The sequence below is a fragment of the Schistocerca cancellata genome, chromosome 1 (assembly GCF_023864275.1).
Source record: "Schistocerca cancellata isolate TAMUIC-IGC-003103 chromosome 1, iqSchCanc2.1, whole genome shotgun sequence".
Taxonomy (NCBI): domain Eukaryota; kingdom Metazoa; phylum Arthropoda; class Insecta; order Orthoptera; family Acrididae; genus Schistocerca; species Schistocerca cancellata.
Window position 1 is genome coordinate 507,531,711 of NC_064626.1, and position 18,058 is coordinate 507,549,768.

Sequence of the window (18,058 nt, forward strand, 5' to 3'; positions counted from 1 at the left end):
TACATGATCTTGTTGTACATATTTTTTCACATGTGGAAAAGGCTTACTTTTCCGGAGCAGTTTTTGTAGTTTCCGAAAAAGATTTCACCACAAAGAAGTGAATGACATCATTTAAAAATGTAATCAGAAAATAAATTAGACTTGTGTCATGGAGATGGCTAGAAAGAAATGAGTGAAAAGTGTTGAAAGATACAAAACTGTTTCCTATAGCGTACAGAGTAGTTAATTTTTGCATTTACTTTTGAAATGGTGAAGGACGCTTCTCATTTATAATTCCCTATGTGATTTGTTCTTTTACGAACTACTTGAACTGGAAAACGTATGAGAGAGGTCAAAAGGATATCACGATAAGTCGTAATGGTTAAAAAATTGTTTTTTTCCCTATAAAGGCGATTTAAGGTACGTAAATGAGCTAAAGCTGGAATCTCTTTCACTGTTTGAAATAAAACGATGTAGACACGAATGATTTCTTTCTCCCTGAATGTTATTGTCGTACATCACAAAACTATTTTATTTCTGGTTTCAAAGAATTTTTATGCTTCTAGAGGAGACTGCACTTAAATTTAAGGATTTACTAATAAAAAAACAGGATGTCGATTGTTTTCGCTTTATGCCATTTTACACGATATTTAATCATATATACATTGCTACAAAGAATGATGTTTTAAATAAAAAAAAGTATGTGGTGGAAATGCATAATTTCACTTCTTCAGACATTCATGGTGGTGGGATATTACATATATATACATATATGCACGCATACACACATAAGCCAGTATACAGTGACATGTAGACAGGCGTATGCGTAAATATACATAGATACATAGGTTCTAAAACGTCCACAATAACACACACAAATGTTGCGCACAGTCAACCCGTGAGAGTGCTCACACAACAACCACACCGAATCTCACGCACAGAAATACTGTACACGCTTTCCACACTAAAATGACACTTTATTTAAACAACAAAACATCGAAATATTTGAAATAATACTCTTCGGCCATTTCACTCAGTGAGCATATTCAGGAGTAAGTAGTCATTAGAGTTTCTACTGGAAAGACATAATCATTACAGAGATATTAGTTGTGTCTTCACATTCATTCTTTCTTGCTTGCTTGTGGAGTTACACCATGATGTGACACAGGTTATTAGTGCCATTGTCCGAATGGCTATCCTCTCACTCAGTGCAATTTCTAAATGTTGCTGTTTTGTCAGTTGGCTTTTGCAGCTGATTTTTACAATTCAGTTTATACCTCATTAAGCTAGCTTAAGAGTTTTCTAATTTCTCTCAGTTTCCAACAATATTAAGCTTTTCTTTATACATGCAGAAGACACGAAAACCTCTGTGAATGGTTATTTTGCATTAGTGGTCAATGAGCATCCGTTGAAACTTCCAGTTACGTGTGCAAGCAAACTACAATCGATATTTTTAGTTTACTGGCAACAATATAACATTTTGGAGTGAGTACAAAAATATGGAAGCATTTGCTGCTGATTATGTTAAAATTGTATTCAATTATTGTTTTAATGAAGGCTCAAATGGCACCAGTGGTAAATAAATAAATGCATATCTTGTTAATTTCTGCACAAACAAACAAAGAGAACCCCAGCCTGATGCTGTAGATTTTCATGTGTATGTTATCTGTTTCCAGTTTATGATTTCAGTAATGGAGAATAAAACGTTCATCAGGGAATGGATAAATTTGAGATTTAATTCTGTCTATGTGCATCAGGAATTTAAGGAACTCTAGGCCTAAGGACAGTGAGTTCCGAAAAATTAATACTTAACCAATTAGGAGTAAAAGGAAAGTGCTTTGCTGCAACAACTGTGTGTGTGAAATTCATGCACTGAGTACACATCGTTGAAAGGGAGACTATTGTCATTTCTATCGGTTACACTTACGTGAATAGACTAGAAAGTTATAGCCTTGAGAAAAACAAAATGGATTCAACTCCCTGAATATGCTACACGAATGAAAATTAATAGTACTGTGTAATACATCAATTTCAATAAATAACAACTCGGCTGATCCATAATGTACCAGATACATTTTCAGTGTTTTTCTCTTTTCATTTGTATATGTGTATGTGTGTGTGTTTGATATTTCATCACAAAAATATTAGTGTACATATGAAGTAAATTTGTTATCTTCAGTTTTCTTCACATCGTACAAACGTAACGGTGACTGAAAACGTCGAAAGACATGCGCACACGCCTTGAAGATTGGTTTTTATTTGTATAAAGAGAGAAACTTTAATACTATCGTAATGAATATTGTTTAAACGGTAAGTGCGTACAATTGATTCAAAACAGTGACTCAATTTCCATTATCAACAACAAGAGGACACACTTGTATTGTTACTTAAAGCGCTACAACAATCTATGTAATGACCATCGCCATTTCCGTCTCTTTTTCGCAAAATTAAGAAGACAAACAGGAAAGTTTTGACTGCATTTTTGCTTGTTACATTGCTTAAAAACAAATTCTGCAACACATACAAAATATAAAGTCGTGAAATCGTCTGCAATAAACCTGATACTTGATTTCGTTCATTTTTTAGCTTGTTTCACAATTCTTAGTCAATTCTCTTTACACTAGCTTATTATATTTAGATATATAGATATTAAGAAATATGTTGATTGCACACATAAAACGTAGTCACGTCCACGGCGTCCATTGGGAGGGAGCGGGAACAGAGAGGGCAACTCACAATCTCTTTGCTCTGATAGACATATCTTTTCTCAACTCTTTGTACTTGGTTAACTTTTTTAGTTTTAGAGCCGCATGCGGCATAACCGACGAACTGCAGTCGTTTTTGTCTCTTTGTCTACGCACAATGGACAGCAAATGTTTTCATTGTCGCAGTACCAGAGCTAGACGATATTTTAGTCACGATTGGGTATCACAAGGGGTCCCGCAAAACTCTCGTTTCAGCGCTTCCAGGAAACGTCAACAGCATTGTTGCGGGGTGACAGGTGATCCTCGTCATAGGAGAAGGTCCGATGGCGGCGGTAGCCACAGGGGGTTGTCTCCGCCGAGGAACAGCGCCGCGTCAGGGGCTGCGGCGAAGTCCGGCGGCTGCGGCCCGAGTTATCACGTGTACTCTGCCCGCCAGCTGGTCTGCAACACAGGGGCAAATGCTCGTGTTAGCAACTCCATCTCAGCACAAAGTCTCCACTGCAGCTGACGTTATACTTTACACAGGTTATTTTCTGTATCTGTTTACAGTCATTGCGACTCGTTTTTTAGCACATGAAGGGAACAACTGACGAACAACACTAATGGAAATAATTCACTCTCCTTTTCTCTCGTTTTCCTCTATTTATTTATGTTTATTTGTCGCCTATTTGAAGAAACGCGGGTCTCGAAACAAGTATCTGTGAGCTGCTCGGTTTGCAGCGCCGACACCACTCCCGAGACGACAGAAGTAGGTGACCAGTGACAAAAGTTCAGTAGCAATCCCTTATGAATCATATTTTTGAAGGATACGGTTGAATGAATGAAGGTAGTAAAACAGTAACAAACAGCCAAGAAAGTAATATATGAAAGTGAAGAAGAAATCTCTGAAATTACTCGGCAGAAATGCAGCAGTACGTGGAAGAAAAGCGGATTTGAGAACCTGTACATTCAGGAACAGAAAGATGTTACCAAATGAATAGGCCGGACAGCATGGCTGAAAAATAATGTGTATGACGCATGATGAGAAGACGTGACAGCTTGTTTGTGCTGAGTCAAAAATGGTTCAAATGGCTCTGAGCACTATGGGACTTAACTTCTAAGGTCATCAGTCCCCTAGAACTTAGAACTACTTAAACCTAACTAATCTAAGGACATCACACACATCCATCCCCGAGGCAGGATTCGTACCTGCGACCGTAGCGGTCGTGCGGTTCCAGACTGTAGCGCCTAGAACCGCTCGGCCACTCCGGCCGGCTGCGCTGAGTCAACGAGCACAGGTAACTGGTAACTAGAAACTTTTAGTCGAGAAGAAAGAAACTGAATCAATACAAAAAAAGTGTCAATGGATAGTGAGGGAAAAGAACAAGAGAAAGTCGACCAATTAAGCCAAGATTTATTTTAGAATGATGTACTTCATTTCAGATGAAAAAATCGTCTATTTCAAGGTGGAACTTTGTTTCATACATAGGTGACAAAGTTCCTTTTTTCCACTGAAAATTGTGGGGGGGGGGGGGGGGTAAATTCATGGAACTGCGAATTTCAAATGTAAAAATAAAGCTTGTTCGTGTCTTTCTCAAGTTTCGCTGTCAATACGTACTATACGTTCTCTAACATGTCCAACTAAATTTCATGTCATTGTCAGAAATATTTCTTTGTGAACAAGCATCAAGCAGCGCCACGAATGATTAATATTTAGAAGAAGTGCCTTAAATAATGTAAGTCACTCTGTAGCAAAGGAAACGAAAGCAAGTCGGAGATCATCTGACAGCTTTAACACAAGATAATCAGTGAACACGTTTACTCCTGAAAGCAATGGCCTGTGTTCAGCAGCGAGTCGCCAAACTTTTCATTGTATCTGAATTTGTATGAGAGTTTTACATTTTTAGTTCTATGTTCTTAGTTAAGATCATTTGATTCCTGAAAATTGTAAGTACGATGCATTCATTCTGATAATAATCTTATACTTAAATAAATAAGGAGAGTGGACTAAATACTTACATTGTCTCTTTGCAGGCTGTTTGCATTCCTAATATCCCACTGAATCTGCAAAACACAAATACAAAAATATTAGTCAGTTACAAAGATACAATTAGTCTAAGAGATAATATGCATAACTTCGTCATCTAGTTTAATTTGGCTCTGTGTGGACGTGTTAACTGGTCATTCTGTAGAGTGTATGCTGTAATATATTTTTCTGACAGGTTAAAACAGTGTGTTGGACCTCTAGCGTCGTACTGAAATCAGGAAAGCTGAATGTAGCCTGTCAGTGAGGTAGGTTTATAGGGCGGTAAAATAAGAATATGAGATATAAGAGCAAAAGACCCGGTTCAGGTGCTCTTCCAGCAAACAGTTTTAACCTCTCTGAAAGTTCATAACAACGTAAGATAAATAATGTACGGACTTCTCAAAACGTTTTAATTTACTGGTGCTTTCTTAGGCTATAACGAATCGTTTTTAGTCCCGACTTTAAAAGAGAACATCAGTGCACATTATATGTGTCAACTCTAGTGCAACGTAGACACACGGAAATTCAGTACCTGTTTAGTTCTCTGGAAACGTGATTCGGACGGAATAAGAAATTTTTCATGATAATTTTACAGCTAACAATGTAAGAGATTCGAAAGTGATTACTTACATTGACTTTCTGTAGATTGTTCGTATTACGAATATCCCACTGGATCTGCAAACAAAGGTAGCAGAACTTCACAATCATGAATTCCCATGCGCTATGGTTAGTATCTTCGTTATTGTTGTTAAGGGTGGCAGAAATGTTAGAATGCAACCGCAGCAGACACAGCGATGGTTAAAGCGGCGTTAGGCAAGGTAGCAAGTAGTACTAAAATGTAAACTTTCACGGCCGGAAATATCATGTCCATTATAATTATCCGGGCTGTTATGCCGTGGTCGGTTGATGAATGCTGTGGTGATTCCCAACGTTTCGTCTCCGACTGCGGGAGACATCTTCAAGGGGGTCCGTAGCTTGATGGAAGGTCCAACACACACACTGGCTCGCTACTGACTGCCGCTAAATTCCGTGTCCGCGCGCCTCCGCGCCGCGGCGTGACGTCACTTGTTTTGAAAACGTCAGTGCAATTGGCCGCTGTCCGTCGCCGTCGATCGCCGTTGCCATCACCCAGTAGTGGACGAGTGGTACACATCTTCTTTAACACCGGCATCCATATACCGTTTAATTTGACGCCCTCCTCCTTTCGGTTGAAATTATTTGGGTGTTTAGCGATTTCGATCGCCTCCCTGTAGAGCCTTTCGTAATATCCGCTCGTGGCCGCTAGTACTTGCGTCTCCTCGAAACGAATATTGTGGTTCCCTGGCTGGAAAGCATGCTCTGCAACAGCTGATCGTTCCGTTTCTCCTCTTCTACAATTTCCCTTGTGCTCTTCCAAACGTTTAGAAACAGTTCTTTTAGTGGTACCCACATAAACATCACCACAGCTGCATGGGATCCTATACACTCCAGATTTTTCCAATGGTTTGCGAGCGTCCTTGGCAGGCCTAAGGTATTCCTGTATCTTCCTGGTGGGCTTGTAAATTACGGTAATATTCCGCTTCGTCAAGATCCTCCCTATTCTTTCCGTTACATTTTTAACAAACGGCAGGAAAACCTTAGATTTTGCAGTAGCCTGTACGTCAGTATGATTTCTGCGTGGCTGCCTCAACGCACGTTTTATTTCGGCGGACGAATATCCGTTCTTCGTTAGTGCATTGTGGAGATGTTCCATCTCAGCGTCGAGCAACTCAGGTTCACAAATATTTCTAGCTCTGTCCGCTAACGTCTTGATAACACCCCGCTTCTGTTGTGGGTGGTGGTTCGAATCCCGGTGCAAATAACGGTCCGTGTGCGTGGGTTTGCGGTACACTGAGTGGCCCAAACTACCATTTTCGTTTCTAAACACAAGCACATCGAGGAAATGTAGTTTGCCGTCTGCCTCCTCCTCCATTGTAAACTGAATTCTTGAGTTTATACTGTTCAGATGTTCGTGGAACCGGCTTAGTTCCTCCCTACCAAGACGTTAGCGGACAGAGCTAGAAATATTTGTGAACCTGAGTTGCTCGACGCTGAGATGGAACATCTCCACAATGCACTAACGAAGAACGGATATTCGTCCGCCGAAATAAAACGTGCGTTGAGGCAGCCACGCAGAAATCATACTGACGTACAGGCTACTGCAAAATCTAAGGTTTTCCTGCCGTTTGTTAAAAATGTAACGGAAAGAATAGGGAGGATCTTGACGAAGCGGAATATTACCGTAATTTACAAGCCCACCAGGAAGATACAGGAATACCTTAGGCCTGCCAAGGACGCTCGCAAACCATTGGAAAAATCTGGAGTGTATAGGATCCCATGCAGCTGTGGTGATGTTTATGTGGGTACCACTAAAAGAACTGTTTCTAAACGTTTGGAAGAGCACAAGGGAAATTGTAGAAGAGGAGAAACGGAACGATCAGCTGTTGCAGAGCATGCTTTCCAGCCAGGGAACCACAATATTCGTTTCGAGGAGACGCAAGTACTAGCGGCCACGAGCGGATATTACGAAAGGCTCTACAGGGAGGCGATCGAAATCGCTAAACACCCAAATAATTTCAACCGAAAGGAGGAGGGCGTCAAATTAAACGGTATATGGATGCCGGTGTTAAAGAAGATGTGTACCACTCGTCCACTACTGGGTGATGGCAACGGCGATCGACGGCGACGGACAGCGGCCAATTGCACTGACGTTTTCAAAACAAGTGACGTCACGCCGCGGCGCGGAGGCGCGCGGACACGGAATTTAGCGGCAGTCAGTAGCGAGCCAGTGTGTGTGTTGGACCTTCCATCAAGCTACGGACCCCCTTGAAGATGTCTCCCGCAGTCGGAGACGAAACGTTGGGAATCACCACAGCATTCATCAACCGACCACGGCATAACAGCCCGGATAATTATAATGGACACGTAGCAAGTAGTGTCACTAACACACTTGCTTCAGATATGAAAGAAGTGAAGGGAAAACAGACATAGTGTAAGCGTTTTGCTCAGAGGTGATGGATCAGAAATTGAATATTTCATCAGCAAAACCGTGTACTTATTTGCATTCCTTTCCTCGATAAGTCACTGTTAAAGTATCAAAACATTTCAATTATGTATCACATTTTCACTATCTGATATTTTTGTTTGGTTAAGGAGATGAGCTACTTGTACAATGCTTCCAGTTCTTACAAAACTGAAAGCTAAAGTGCCGTTTTTAATATGGAGATAAATTAAGATTCAATTTCTGCAGAAAAGGTTGTTGTTAGGAGTTTCCACTACCGCTCCAAAAAGACAATGAATGTTTACTGCGTTATTAAAGAGTAAGACGAAGTTTGACCAGCTCATCGGTACAAACCAAGCTTAATGTTAAGTTTCGTCTAACTTTCATCGCCGCGAGACCGGCATCTTCCAAAACTTGTGACAACCTGTACAAAAATCGCTCTACTTTCGCATATGGTTCTTTAAAACTAAAACTGTATTTAACATTAGGGAAAATATATTTTATGCTAACACAAAAGAGAAAGTCAACCTTATGAGCAATCGAATGTTGCATACTGTTAAGGACGCAGTATTATTAAGTTCAGAAAGACACACAAATGACGATAAATGCTCAAAATTCGAATAACCAGTAGTAAAACAAATATTATACCACCATTCAAAGACAGAAAAAGTTATTTGAATACCCGCACTTGATCTGTGAGTTCACCTCATTCAACTAAAAGGGCAAAATAAGTTGAGTTATAGACATCGCCACACAGTATTGAAAAATGGATTCAATCAGACCTAGTGATGTAAGAGTACCTTTTCAAATCTCTTACCACAATTTCGACGTAAAAAAATGCCATGGTATCTCATGCGAAACATACATTCGTATCTGTGAAGCAAGAACTACATGCGTCGACCATGTAGCAATGGGGCATAAATTCTACGAACAAGACTAGAGAGTGTTCCGATCGAGCGACCATCGATGATATCATCACTAAGCATTTAGATGTGAGCGACTTGGGAAGCTGGCTAGACATTTGAACGTGAAGGATGTATTTATTCTTGCAACAGACAACTCGTTAAATGGTCATTTTTAGTTATACGATCATTTCCATATCATTTATCCATGTTTTGTAGTTGACATTAATGCAAAAACATATAGTTGTTGAAAGTTTTCCCTGTGACTGTTGCATGAAGAGTAGAACAACCAGTAAAACAATCTATTTTTCTCACCCAGTTATTTATTCGTCGCACGTGTTTCAAAGCCTTTGCATGTAGCAAAGTGGTAGAGTAAGTAATTAAAGTAGGGCGGACGCTGGTTCACCAGGTATGCTAATAGTGTTTCTAGGTTATTGGACAACACAATGACTTCATTTTTGTAACATTCCGCTTGTTTATGGCCTTCTGATGCCACTTGAAAACAAACTAGTCTGATGCCGGCTCCCATGGAATCAAACACGTGCAGCTGATGCGGAATTAGACATACTGGGTTTATATCAGCGGCTGCAGTGAAGCCGTAAAAGTTTCGAGCGTAAAGTACTGTTCCAAACCTGTAAACAGAGCAACAGCTAGTTAATATGGATCGAAACAAATGACCTACGGCAATGATTCCTGAAGATTCAACCGGACCGCGATAAGTTGGTAACAACGCTGTAACATCTGGAACTTTGTACAATCATGCGCCATTGTATCACGGGATATAATAGTCATCTTGCCAAACAATTTTTTGAAAAAGAAGTCTAGATCACTTTCTTTTTTTATTATTAAAATACAGTGGCTGCTTTCTGCTGAATTTTCAGACCTAAAACACAGAAGGAAGTTTAACAGCGTCGGTGTGAGGTGGTGCGCATCGTTACAACCCGGTTGGGAGGGGGAGAGAGAGAGAGAGAGAGAGAGAGAGAGAGAGAGAGAGAGAGAGAGAGAGTGTGTATGTGTATGTCTGTGTTTGTGTCAGTCCTCTGATGATATGGTGCGGCTTGTCACGAATTTCTCTTCTGTAATGTTTTCCTCAAATCAAGGCAGATGTTTGATACTAGCAGACTTCTTCTGCCCGCGAATACCCTCTTTGTTTGTGCTACTCTGCTTTATATGTCCTTCTCGCTTCATCTGTTATACGATATTTTGTTATCAAGATAGCAGAATTCGTGTACTTGATGGTGTCCAACTCTGATGTTAAATCTGTTGCTGACATCACTTCTGCCAACCAATATTACTTTAGTCTTTCTCCGGGTTACTTTTAATACCTATTCTGTGCTTAGTAGAGTGTTTATTCCATTCAACATATCCTGTAATTCTTGTTCATTTTCACTGAGGATGGCGATGTCACCAGCTAATCACTTCATGGATATTCTTTCACCCTGAATTTTAAGCCGACTTCTGAACCCTCCATTTCTTTGCGTCATCGATTCTTTGACGAAGGGGATAGTGTTGTACGCGGAATATTGTGTATCATGGATCACACTGAAAATGAACAGCGTTTCTTTAATGTCTTAACAATTCTGCCTTTCCTGAAGCTGTAAAATTGTGTTACTTGCCGACTGGCTTCGTTTCTAACTGTTTCTAACCGTTTCTAACTTGTAATTGATTTTTGATAATTTCAAAATTTTCAGTTTCATTTAGCTTATAAATTACTGGTGTGTAGCTGAATAAGAATGTAATACAAAGACTGTTAAATACAGTATAATTAAGATTTTTCTCGACTGCAACAATTTTAAATTTGAATAGAACGTTTGTTCCTAGGTACATGATAATGTTGCTCTTTGGGACAGCATTTCAAGTTTGTATAAACCTTACTTTTTCAGAGTAATTTTTGTAATTTCAAAGAAATACTAGGGCACACACAAAATGATTGTTATCATTTAAAAATGGAGTAAGAAAACATATTAACTTCTACTGTAGGGCTGGCTGCAGGCGGAAAATCGGAAAAGTGTTCCGAAGTACAATACCCTCCGCTACTGATTAAATATCAAGGGAGAAACACATCCTTGTAGAAACAGAAAATATTTGCTGGAAAACTATGTAGTATTGGAAAACGAAGTGACTGCACTCAGCTTGGTCATAAGTAAAGAAAAACGAAACATATGATCAACACCAGAAACAAAACAAAGTGGACAGTTGCTGACCTGTGTGAAAGATTTGAATGAGTAAACTAGTTTGAGTATTTTGGAGGTATGGTTACGGAGAATAATATGGCATTAACAGAGATAAAGACAAGAATAAGAGCAGGTAAAAGGTGCCATAACAGCTTCCTTAACATTCCAAGACAGCTGTAGAAGAGAGTTTACAAAATAACTACAAAACTAGTTGTTATGGGTTCGAAACTCCGAAACGTGGACAACAACATAAAAAGACAGAAATGTCTTACATGCGTGGAGAAGTAGATGAAGATGATACCTGGATTACTGGGACCAATGCAAAACTATGTGATCTCTAGAAAAATCCACCACTCAACGTAGTTGTGAAAGCACGAAGGCTACGCTTGTTGAAGGATGTGCGAAGAATGGGGGTGAATGCCGAAGAAGGTACTAACTGCAAAACCAGAGGGTAGCCGCTCAGTAGGGGGACCAATATTGCGTAAGCTGGATGATGTGAAGACGGGACTGGAGAAGGTTGGCGGAGTCGAGAGACAACCGGAGCAAATAATGGTTGACAAGGCCCGTTCTGTTCAAGGGCTGAAGCACCGGAAAAAAAGAAAAGAAGAACAATATGAGTAAGACTGCATCCCCGCATTAAAACCGAATAAAACAGCAACTAAATGTTTGAACATTTCCTTCATTACAAATTCTTCAGTGCCTATACAATGAGGTGACAGAAGTCATGGCATAGCGATACACAAATACACAGATGGCGTTAGCATCGAGTACGCAAAGTATAAAAGGACAGTTCTTTGGCGTATCTACCATTTGTTCTCAGATGATTCATGCGAAAAGGTTTGCAACGTGACTATGGCCGGGAGAAATAACAGATTTTGAAAGTGCAATGGTAGCTGGAACTACTCGCATGGTACATTTCTTCTGAAAAATCGTTAGGGCATTCAGTATTCCGAGACCCATAGTGTCAAGAGCGTGCTGAGAACACCAAATTTCAGGCATTATCTCTCACCATGGATAACGCAGTGCCCGACGGCCTTCACTCAACGACCGAAAGCAGCAGCATTTGCGTTAAGTTTGTCAGTGCTAACAAGCAAGCAACACTGCGTGAAATAACCGCAGAAATCAATGTGGGATGTAGGACCAACGTCTCCTTTAGGACAGTGCGGCGAAATCTGACGTTAATGGGCTGTGACAGCAGAGGACCCATGCGAGTGGCTATGCTAACAGCACGACATCGCCTGCAGTGCCTCTTCTGGGCAAGTGACCACGTTTTTGGGACCCTAGATGACTCAAAAACCGTTGTCTCGTCAGATGAGTCCCGATTTCAGTTGGTAATTGCTGATGGCACGGTTCAAGTATGGCACGGACACCGCGAAGCCATGGGCCTACGTTATGAACAAGACACTGTGCAAGCTCGTAGTCGGTCCACAACGCCGTAGGCTGCATTTACATGGAATGAACTGGGCCCTCTAGTCCAAATGAACCGAAGAAAATGGTTTTGCTCGGCTACCTGGAGACGTGAATCGTCAGTGACTGATGTTCGCCTACCTGGAGACCATTTTCAGCCATTCAAGGACTTGGCGTACCCAAACAATAATGGAAATTTTTATTGATGACAGTGAGACATGTCATCGGGCCACAGTTGTTCACAAATCGTTTGAAGAAGACTGTGGACGATTCGAGCGAATGATTTGGCCACACTGATCGCCGAACATGAGACGTAATGGAGAGGTCAGTTTGTGCACAGAATCTTGCACCGACAACACTTTCGCAGTTGTGGACATCTATAGAGGCAGTATGGCTCATATTTCTGCAGTCGACTTCCATCGAATTTTTGAGTCAATGCCACGTCGGTCTGCTGCACTATTCCGGGCAAAAGGAGGTCCATCAAAGTATTAGCGGTATAGTTTTGTCACCTCGGTGTATTACTGGATTTAACTGTGGGGTATGAATACTGAGGTAACGGTTCTGGATCTTAAGCAGCGCCTGGCAAAGAAAGAAGCAATGGAGACTGAGGGAGTGAAGAAGGCGCTCACCATGCCGTTGGAGGAGGCGGCGAGCCCGAGGCCGCCGAGGGGCGCCATGTGGTGGTGGTGCATGGCGGGGTGGGGCGGCGCGGGCGGCGGGCCCGGCGGCGCGGCGTGCTGGTGGTGGTGGTTGATGAAGCCCTGCTGGTGCTGGTGGTGGTACATGTAGTGCGGCATCGCGTGCAGGTGCCCGCCGCCGAAGCCGCCGCCCGCCGCCGCAGCCGCCGCCGCCGCCCCGAAGCCGGCCGCGCCGCCCTTGGCCGCGTCCAGCGGCTTCATCATATCCGACATGACGCCGCCCAGCGATAGGCACCCGCCGCCGCCACCCTTCTTCTTCTTAGACTTGGACGACAGCTTCCGGTTGCGCGTCTGGATGCCCTCCTTCTTCATCGTCAGCGGCCGGTTCACCTGCGGGCAGAGAACAGTGGCCATTGTTACTTGCTGCCTGGCTAGTCCGGACTCCTTCTCTCTCTACTTAGTTATTTCAGTCCCTTGCCTCTCACTGGCGCGGAGGGAGATGCCACATCCGCTCCTAGGCCAGTAAGCTTTAAGATAGACAAAAATTATTAAAGAAAACATTAGGAGATGTTAGAATATGTATGGTTCAAAAGTTAAATAAATGTTAACCCCCTCTGAGTTTTTCTTAAAAGCTGAAGGCAAAAATTTTGTGATATTCAGGATGGAAAGAGAATGGGTCTTCATGCGGACATCTGGTGTAGTTGCATCATGGAATAGAAGCTATCAAAACCCAAAGAACCCAAAGGTCGGTCATTCGTCAGTAGGGACTACAGACAGCGTACCTAAGGAAGCCGCCATCCCTTTTGAGGTTATGGTCCAAGTCCCGAATGGAACGTAGGAGAGCAGGAGAGGAATTTCCTAGCGGATCGCAAAGCCAAAAGTCGAGAGAGCGAAGCACACATGCCTCGTCTTCCCGCGTCCCAGACCACACGTGATCCTCTCCAACACTTCTATTGGTCGGAGATTGAGACCGAAAGTCTATCAAGGTGTCCATCAGTCAGAAATCCTCGCCGTATGAACTATACTGACACCAATATCTGGCTCTGGGTCTGTGTGCAGGCTGTGCGCAGACCTCACAGCAATGAACTCAATTTTTGAATAAAAAAAATTTCAGTAATTAATCCTCACCCTCTCCAAAGAGTGGCTCCTGCACAAGGAACACAATAAGAAATTAATATCTTCTACTGTCGTTCGGGATTCTTGGTGATGGTGGTGGGAACGTTAGGGAATAAGGAGTGACGAAAACTGGGATATGTTGCTATCAGAGAGTAATGATTAGTAGGTATGCGGGTTTATGGAGGATGCACTACTGGAAAGCATGTGGCACGAAAATTTTGAGAATGCGATCCCGATCTGGGCTGTTGGATAGGGATGCACAAGAAGAGCCGCAGATGATTTTTTTTAGGAGATCTGTGTATGATGCACTGGTGACAGTGGCCCCTCTAGGCATGTAACGGTCCAAAATGACGCCTTTTTCGTCCCAAAAGAGAGTCAGCATAATCTTCCCTGCTGACGGTTCTGTTAGAAACTTATGAGGAATGGCGCCATTCGTTGCTCGCTCTCTTCGTTTCGCGTTGGTGGAAGTGAACCCAGGTTTGGTCCCCAGTAAAAATTCTCGCAAGGTAGCCGTCACCTTCTCGTTCAAAGCGCCAAAGAAGTTTTTCACAACTATCAACACGTCGTTCTCTCATTCCAGGAGTCAGCTGCCGTGGGACCCATCTTGCAGAAACTTCGTGAAACTGGAGCACATCATGCACAATGTGGTGTGCCGACCCATGACTAATCTGTAAACATGCTGCAATGTCATACAGTGTCACTCGGCCGTTTTCCTTCATTATGGCTTCAACTGCTGCAACGCGTGTATTTCTCAGGTTTCAGAGACCCCCAGTGTAGGAGTACAATTTGCTCCGGGTCTTAGCTAGCATTCAACAATCGGTTTTAGCTGTTCGAGCACTTGTTGTCGTAATGGCTGTTGCGCGGAGAGACGGCAGTGCCATTAATAATACTCCCCCTGACAGACAGCAGCGACAGTCGGTAATAGGACTGGTGTACTTTACTTGAGAAAATCGGCCCGCGCCCAGAGATCATTCATTAGGGACGCTGCGGATCGGGAGCCTGTGTGGGCCGGTGGAGCGGTCGGTAATCCTGAGGGCATTCGGCTGAGCCGCTGGTCGTGCCAGTCGGCCGGTGGCGTCTGTTCCAGGAACGGGACGGGGCGGCGAGCGAGGCAGGGGGGCGGGACCGCTTTTAAGCATTACTCGTGCAGGCGCCGCGCACGGCCATTGGCACACTGCCTGCAAAAGGTCGCACACTCAGTTTCGTTTCGCAAAGATAGCTAAATGTCGTTAATGTCTCCTTTCTGCCACACTGTAGTTGCTGGACGTTTCGCAAGCAAACGATTGCACTTTCTCCCCACGAAATCTCTGCATCGATTCCGTTTCATGAACGACCCGCCCGGATACCTGAGCATGTCAGCGCAGTACTTCCGTGGTACTGGGAAGGGAGCATGTCCTGAACCGAAATGGCGTCGCGGATTAACGGTGGGTGGTGGTGAGTCGGCCAGCCAGGATGTGGCTTTTAGGCCGTTTACCATATCCCACTGAGTGAATACGGGCTCGTACCCACGTGTCGCCACGGATGCACGTTACGCAGACATTTAGAAATTCTCCTCATATGCCGGCCGGAGTGGCCGTGCGGTTCTGGGCGCTACAGTCTGGAACCGAGCGACCGCTACGGTTGCAGGTTCGAATCCTGTCTCGGGCATGGATGTGTGTGATGTCCTTAGGTTAGTTAGGTTTAATTTGTTCCAAGTTCTAGGCGACTGATGACCTCAGAAGTTGTCGCATAGTGCTCAGAGTCATTTGAACCATTTGAACCACCTCATATGGTACAAGAATTCCTTCTCGGTGGGAGTAGTAGACGTGGGAAGGACATTCGGTCACATCGTACTGACTTTGCCACATAACCATGTCGCCGAAGAAGGAAGAAGAAGAACGTGATGACGGTTATGACGCTCTTTCATGAAGGCGGTCTACACACAGTGATGTTAAGTCGACAACTCTCATGTTCGTCTTTTAACGCTTTCGTCATCGGGATCTTTGGGGGACGGAACATAAACTGTGCAACTCGGAAATTAACCTACAATTCGCCTTGAATACCTTTAAGACAAATCGAGATTACAATGAGTGCCCTTGTAGAATGGGACTCTTCTGTGTTAATCAGTGTCACATAAATCGCTACCCGGTTCAGCGTGTTTAAAATGGTTCATCAGTCCACTATAACTTAGAACTACTTAAACCTAATCAACCGAAGGACACCACACACATCCATGCCCGAGGCAAGATTCGAACCTGCGACCGAAGCGGTCGCGTGGTTCCAGACCGTAGCGCCTAGCACCGCTCGGCCACTGCGGCGGTCTTGGATTGAGGGTTTTGTAAGTTACCTGCTTCACGGATGAACTGCTCTTACATTTCCTTATTTATGTACTAAGATGGTATCTGTTCTTTGGGACATGTCCGAAAGAACAGTTACCATCTTAGTATATATATAGTTAAGGCTCACCGACCACTTGACTATCTTCTTCTTCTGTGCGAATGCACAAACAGTGCCCGAACTCTTACGGGAATCGGCAACGCGCCACGAGTAATGAGTATAATGGGCACTATAAATGTAGTCCGGGACAATACGTTGAGAATGTGGGTTTCGCGGAGGCGTGCCAGGGATAAATCCCTGCAGTCACGCCATCCTCTGTGTCCTAGGTGGCTCAGATGGATAGAGGTCTGCCATGTAAGCAGGAGACCCCGGGTTCGAGTCCCGGTCGGGGTACACATTTTCATCTGTCCCCGTTGACGTATGTCAACGCCTGTAAGCAGCTAAGGGTGTCCATTTCATTGTAATTTCCTTATGTTTCTTCCGATGAATCTGGGTCTGGCATCAGCCTTTCCCTACAATTGGTTTTATACGGTCGTTACAGTAAGACACTATCAGACGCAACTGCAGTCTCTTTCCTCTATAGGTATTGAAATCCTGCGTTCACCGTCCGACGATAAAGTCGTTTGACTCAGGCTTACAAAAGAAGCCACTTTTTCTTTCGCGTCGCGGCACCTCGTCTCGTAGCAGTCTCCAAAACGCCCTCAGCCGTGACAATAGCGCCACGTGAGGGGGAGAAAAAGAAGAACGGTCGCGAGGGTGTCGAGGGGTCAAGTGTCTGCCGCCTCCCCCAGTACGCCACAGCGCCCTCCCTGGAGTAATTGAAATGAAGCCAGTTGCTACGCGGCCATCCAGCAAATAAGTCAGAGAGCGCGTGGGTAGGCGCCGCCTGTGATCTCGTTATGGCGTGATGTATGAAGTGATTATGCCATTAGCGGCCACCCTGGCTGGTGGACTCCATAAACCCGCGGCGGGGGTCCGGCCCGAACCGGCCGGGCTGACTTTTTACATAATTCCCTTACTCATCTCGCCCTCTGCGCCAGCCCCTCCCGACCTCGGCTCAAACATTAAATCCCTCGCTCGGCGAAGAATCGGCGCAGTCGGACTCCCCGCTGCCCGGCTAAGTGGCTTATTATTGTAAGCTAAGTAACGTTCGAGAGCCGGCTGTCGCAGCCCCTCTCGGAAACGTCGATCCTTTCCATTCCTCCACCCCGCCTGCCTCCGCTCTGTTGGCCTGTCGGCTTTACGCCACGACGCGCTCCCCAGCCGTGATTAACGGCGTCCGTGTGTGACGGAAAACTCAGGTGACTGAAGTAAAGGCGTCGTTGATCACAACAAATAACGTGTGGAGAATCGCGGAGGCTGTCGCTTTCACACGGGCGATGGTACGTAAAAGTTAGATGTTAAATGCGTCTCTTACGTTTTCTTGTAAAGGGGTGGTTTATGGGCCGTATCATCGAAAAATTTCCGCCACACAATGCGTGGGAAGTAGGTATTAATAAATTTTGTAGGATTTATAGTGTTTGTGTATGCTCCAGTATGTAACGGGTGATCAAAAAGTCAGTATAAATTTGAAAACTTAATAAACCACGTAATAATGTAGATAGAGATGTAAAAATTGATACACTTGCTTGGAATGACATGGGGTTTTATTAGAACAAAAAAAAAGTTCCCAAAATGTCCGACAGATGGCGCTGGACAGAAAAACCTCAGTGACTGCGCATGACAATCGTGTATAAAAGGAGCTGTAATGAGAGAGAGAATCAGATGCGCCAGCAGTCGCAGCATGTTGACGTTACC

General features: G+C 43.7%; 1 protein-coding gene across 1 annotated transcript in view; it reads right to left on the reverse strand.

The window, feature by feature from the left end:
- Positions 1–2,220: 2,220 nt before the first annotated feature.
- Positions 2,221–18,058, reverse strand: part of LOC126178215 (endothelial transcription factor GATA-2-like) — a 626,632-nt gene continuing 610,794 nt past the window's right edge. The window contains exons 5-8 of the mRNA XM_049924514.1: positions 12,821–13,219; positions 5,320–5,364; positions 4,683–4,727; positions 2,221–3,125 (exon numbers count right to left, since the gene is read on the reverse strand). Coding sequence (XP_049780471.1) covers positions 3,099–3,125; positions 4,683–4,727; positions 5,320–5,364; positions 12,821–13,219 — 516 coding nt within the window. The 3' untranslated portion in view covers positions 2,221–3,098. The remainder of the gene's footprint in view (positions 3,126–4,682; positions 4,728–5,319; positions 5,365–12,820; positions 13,220–18,058) is intronic.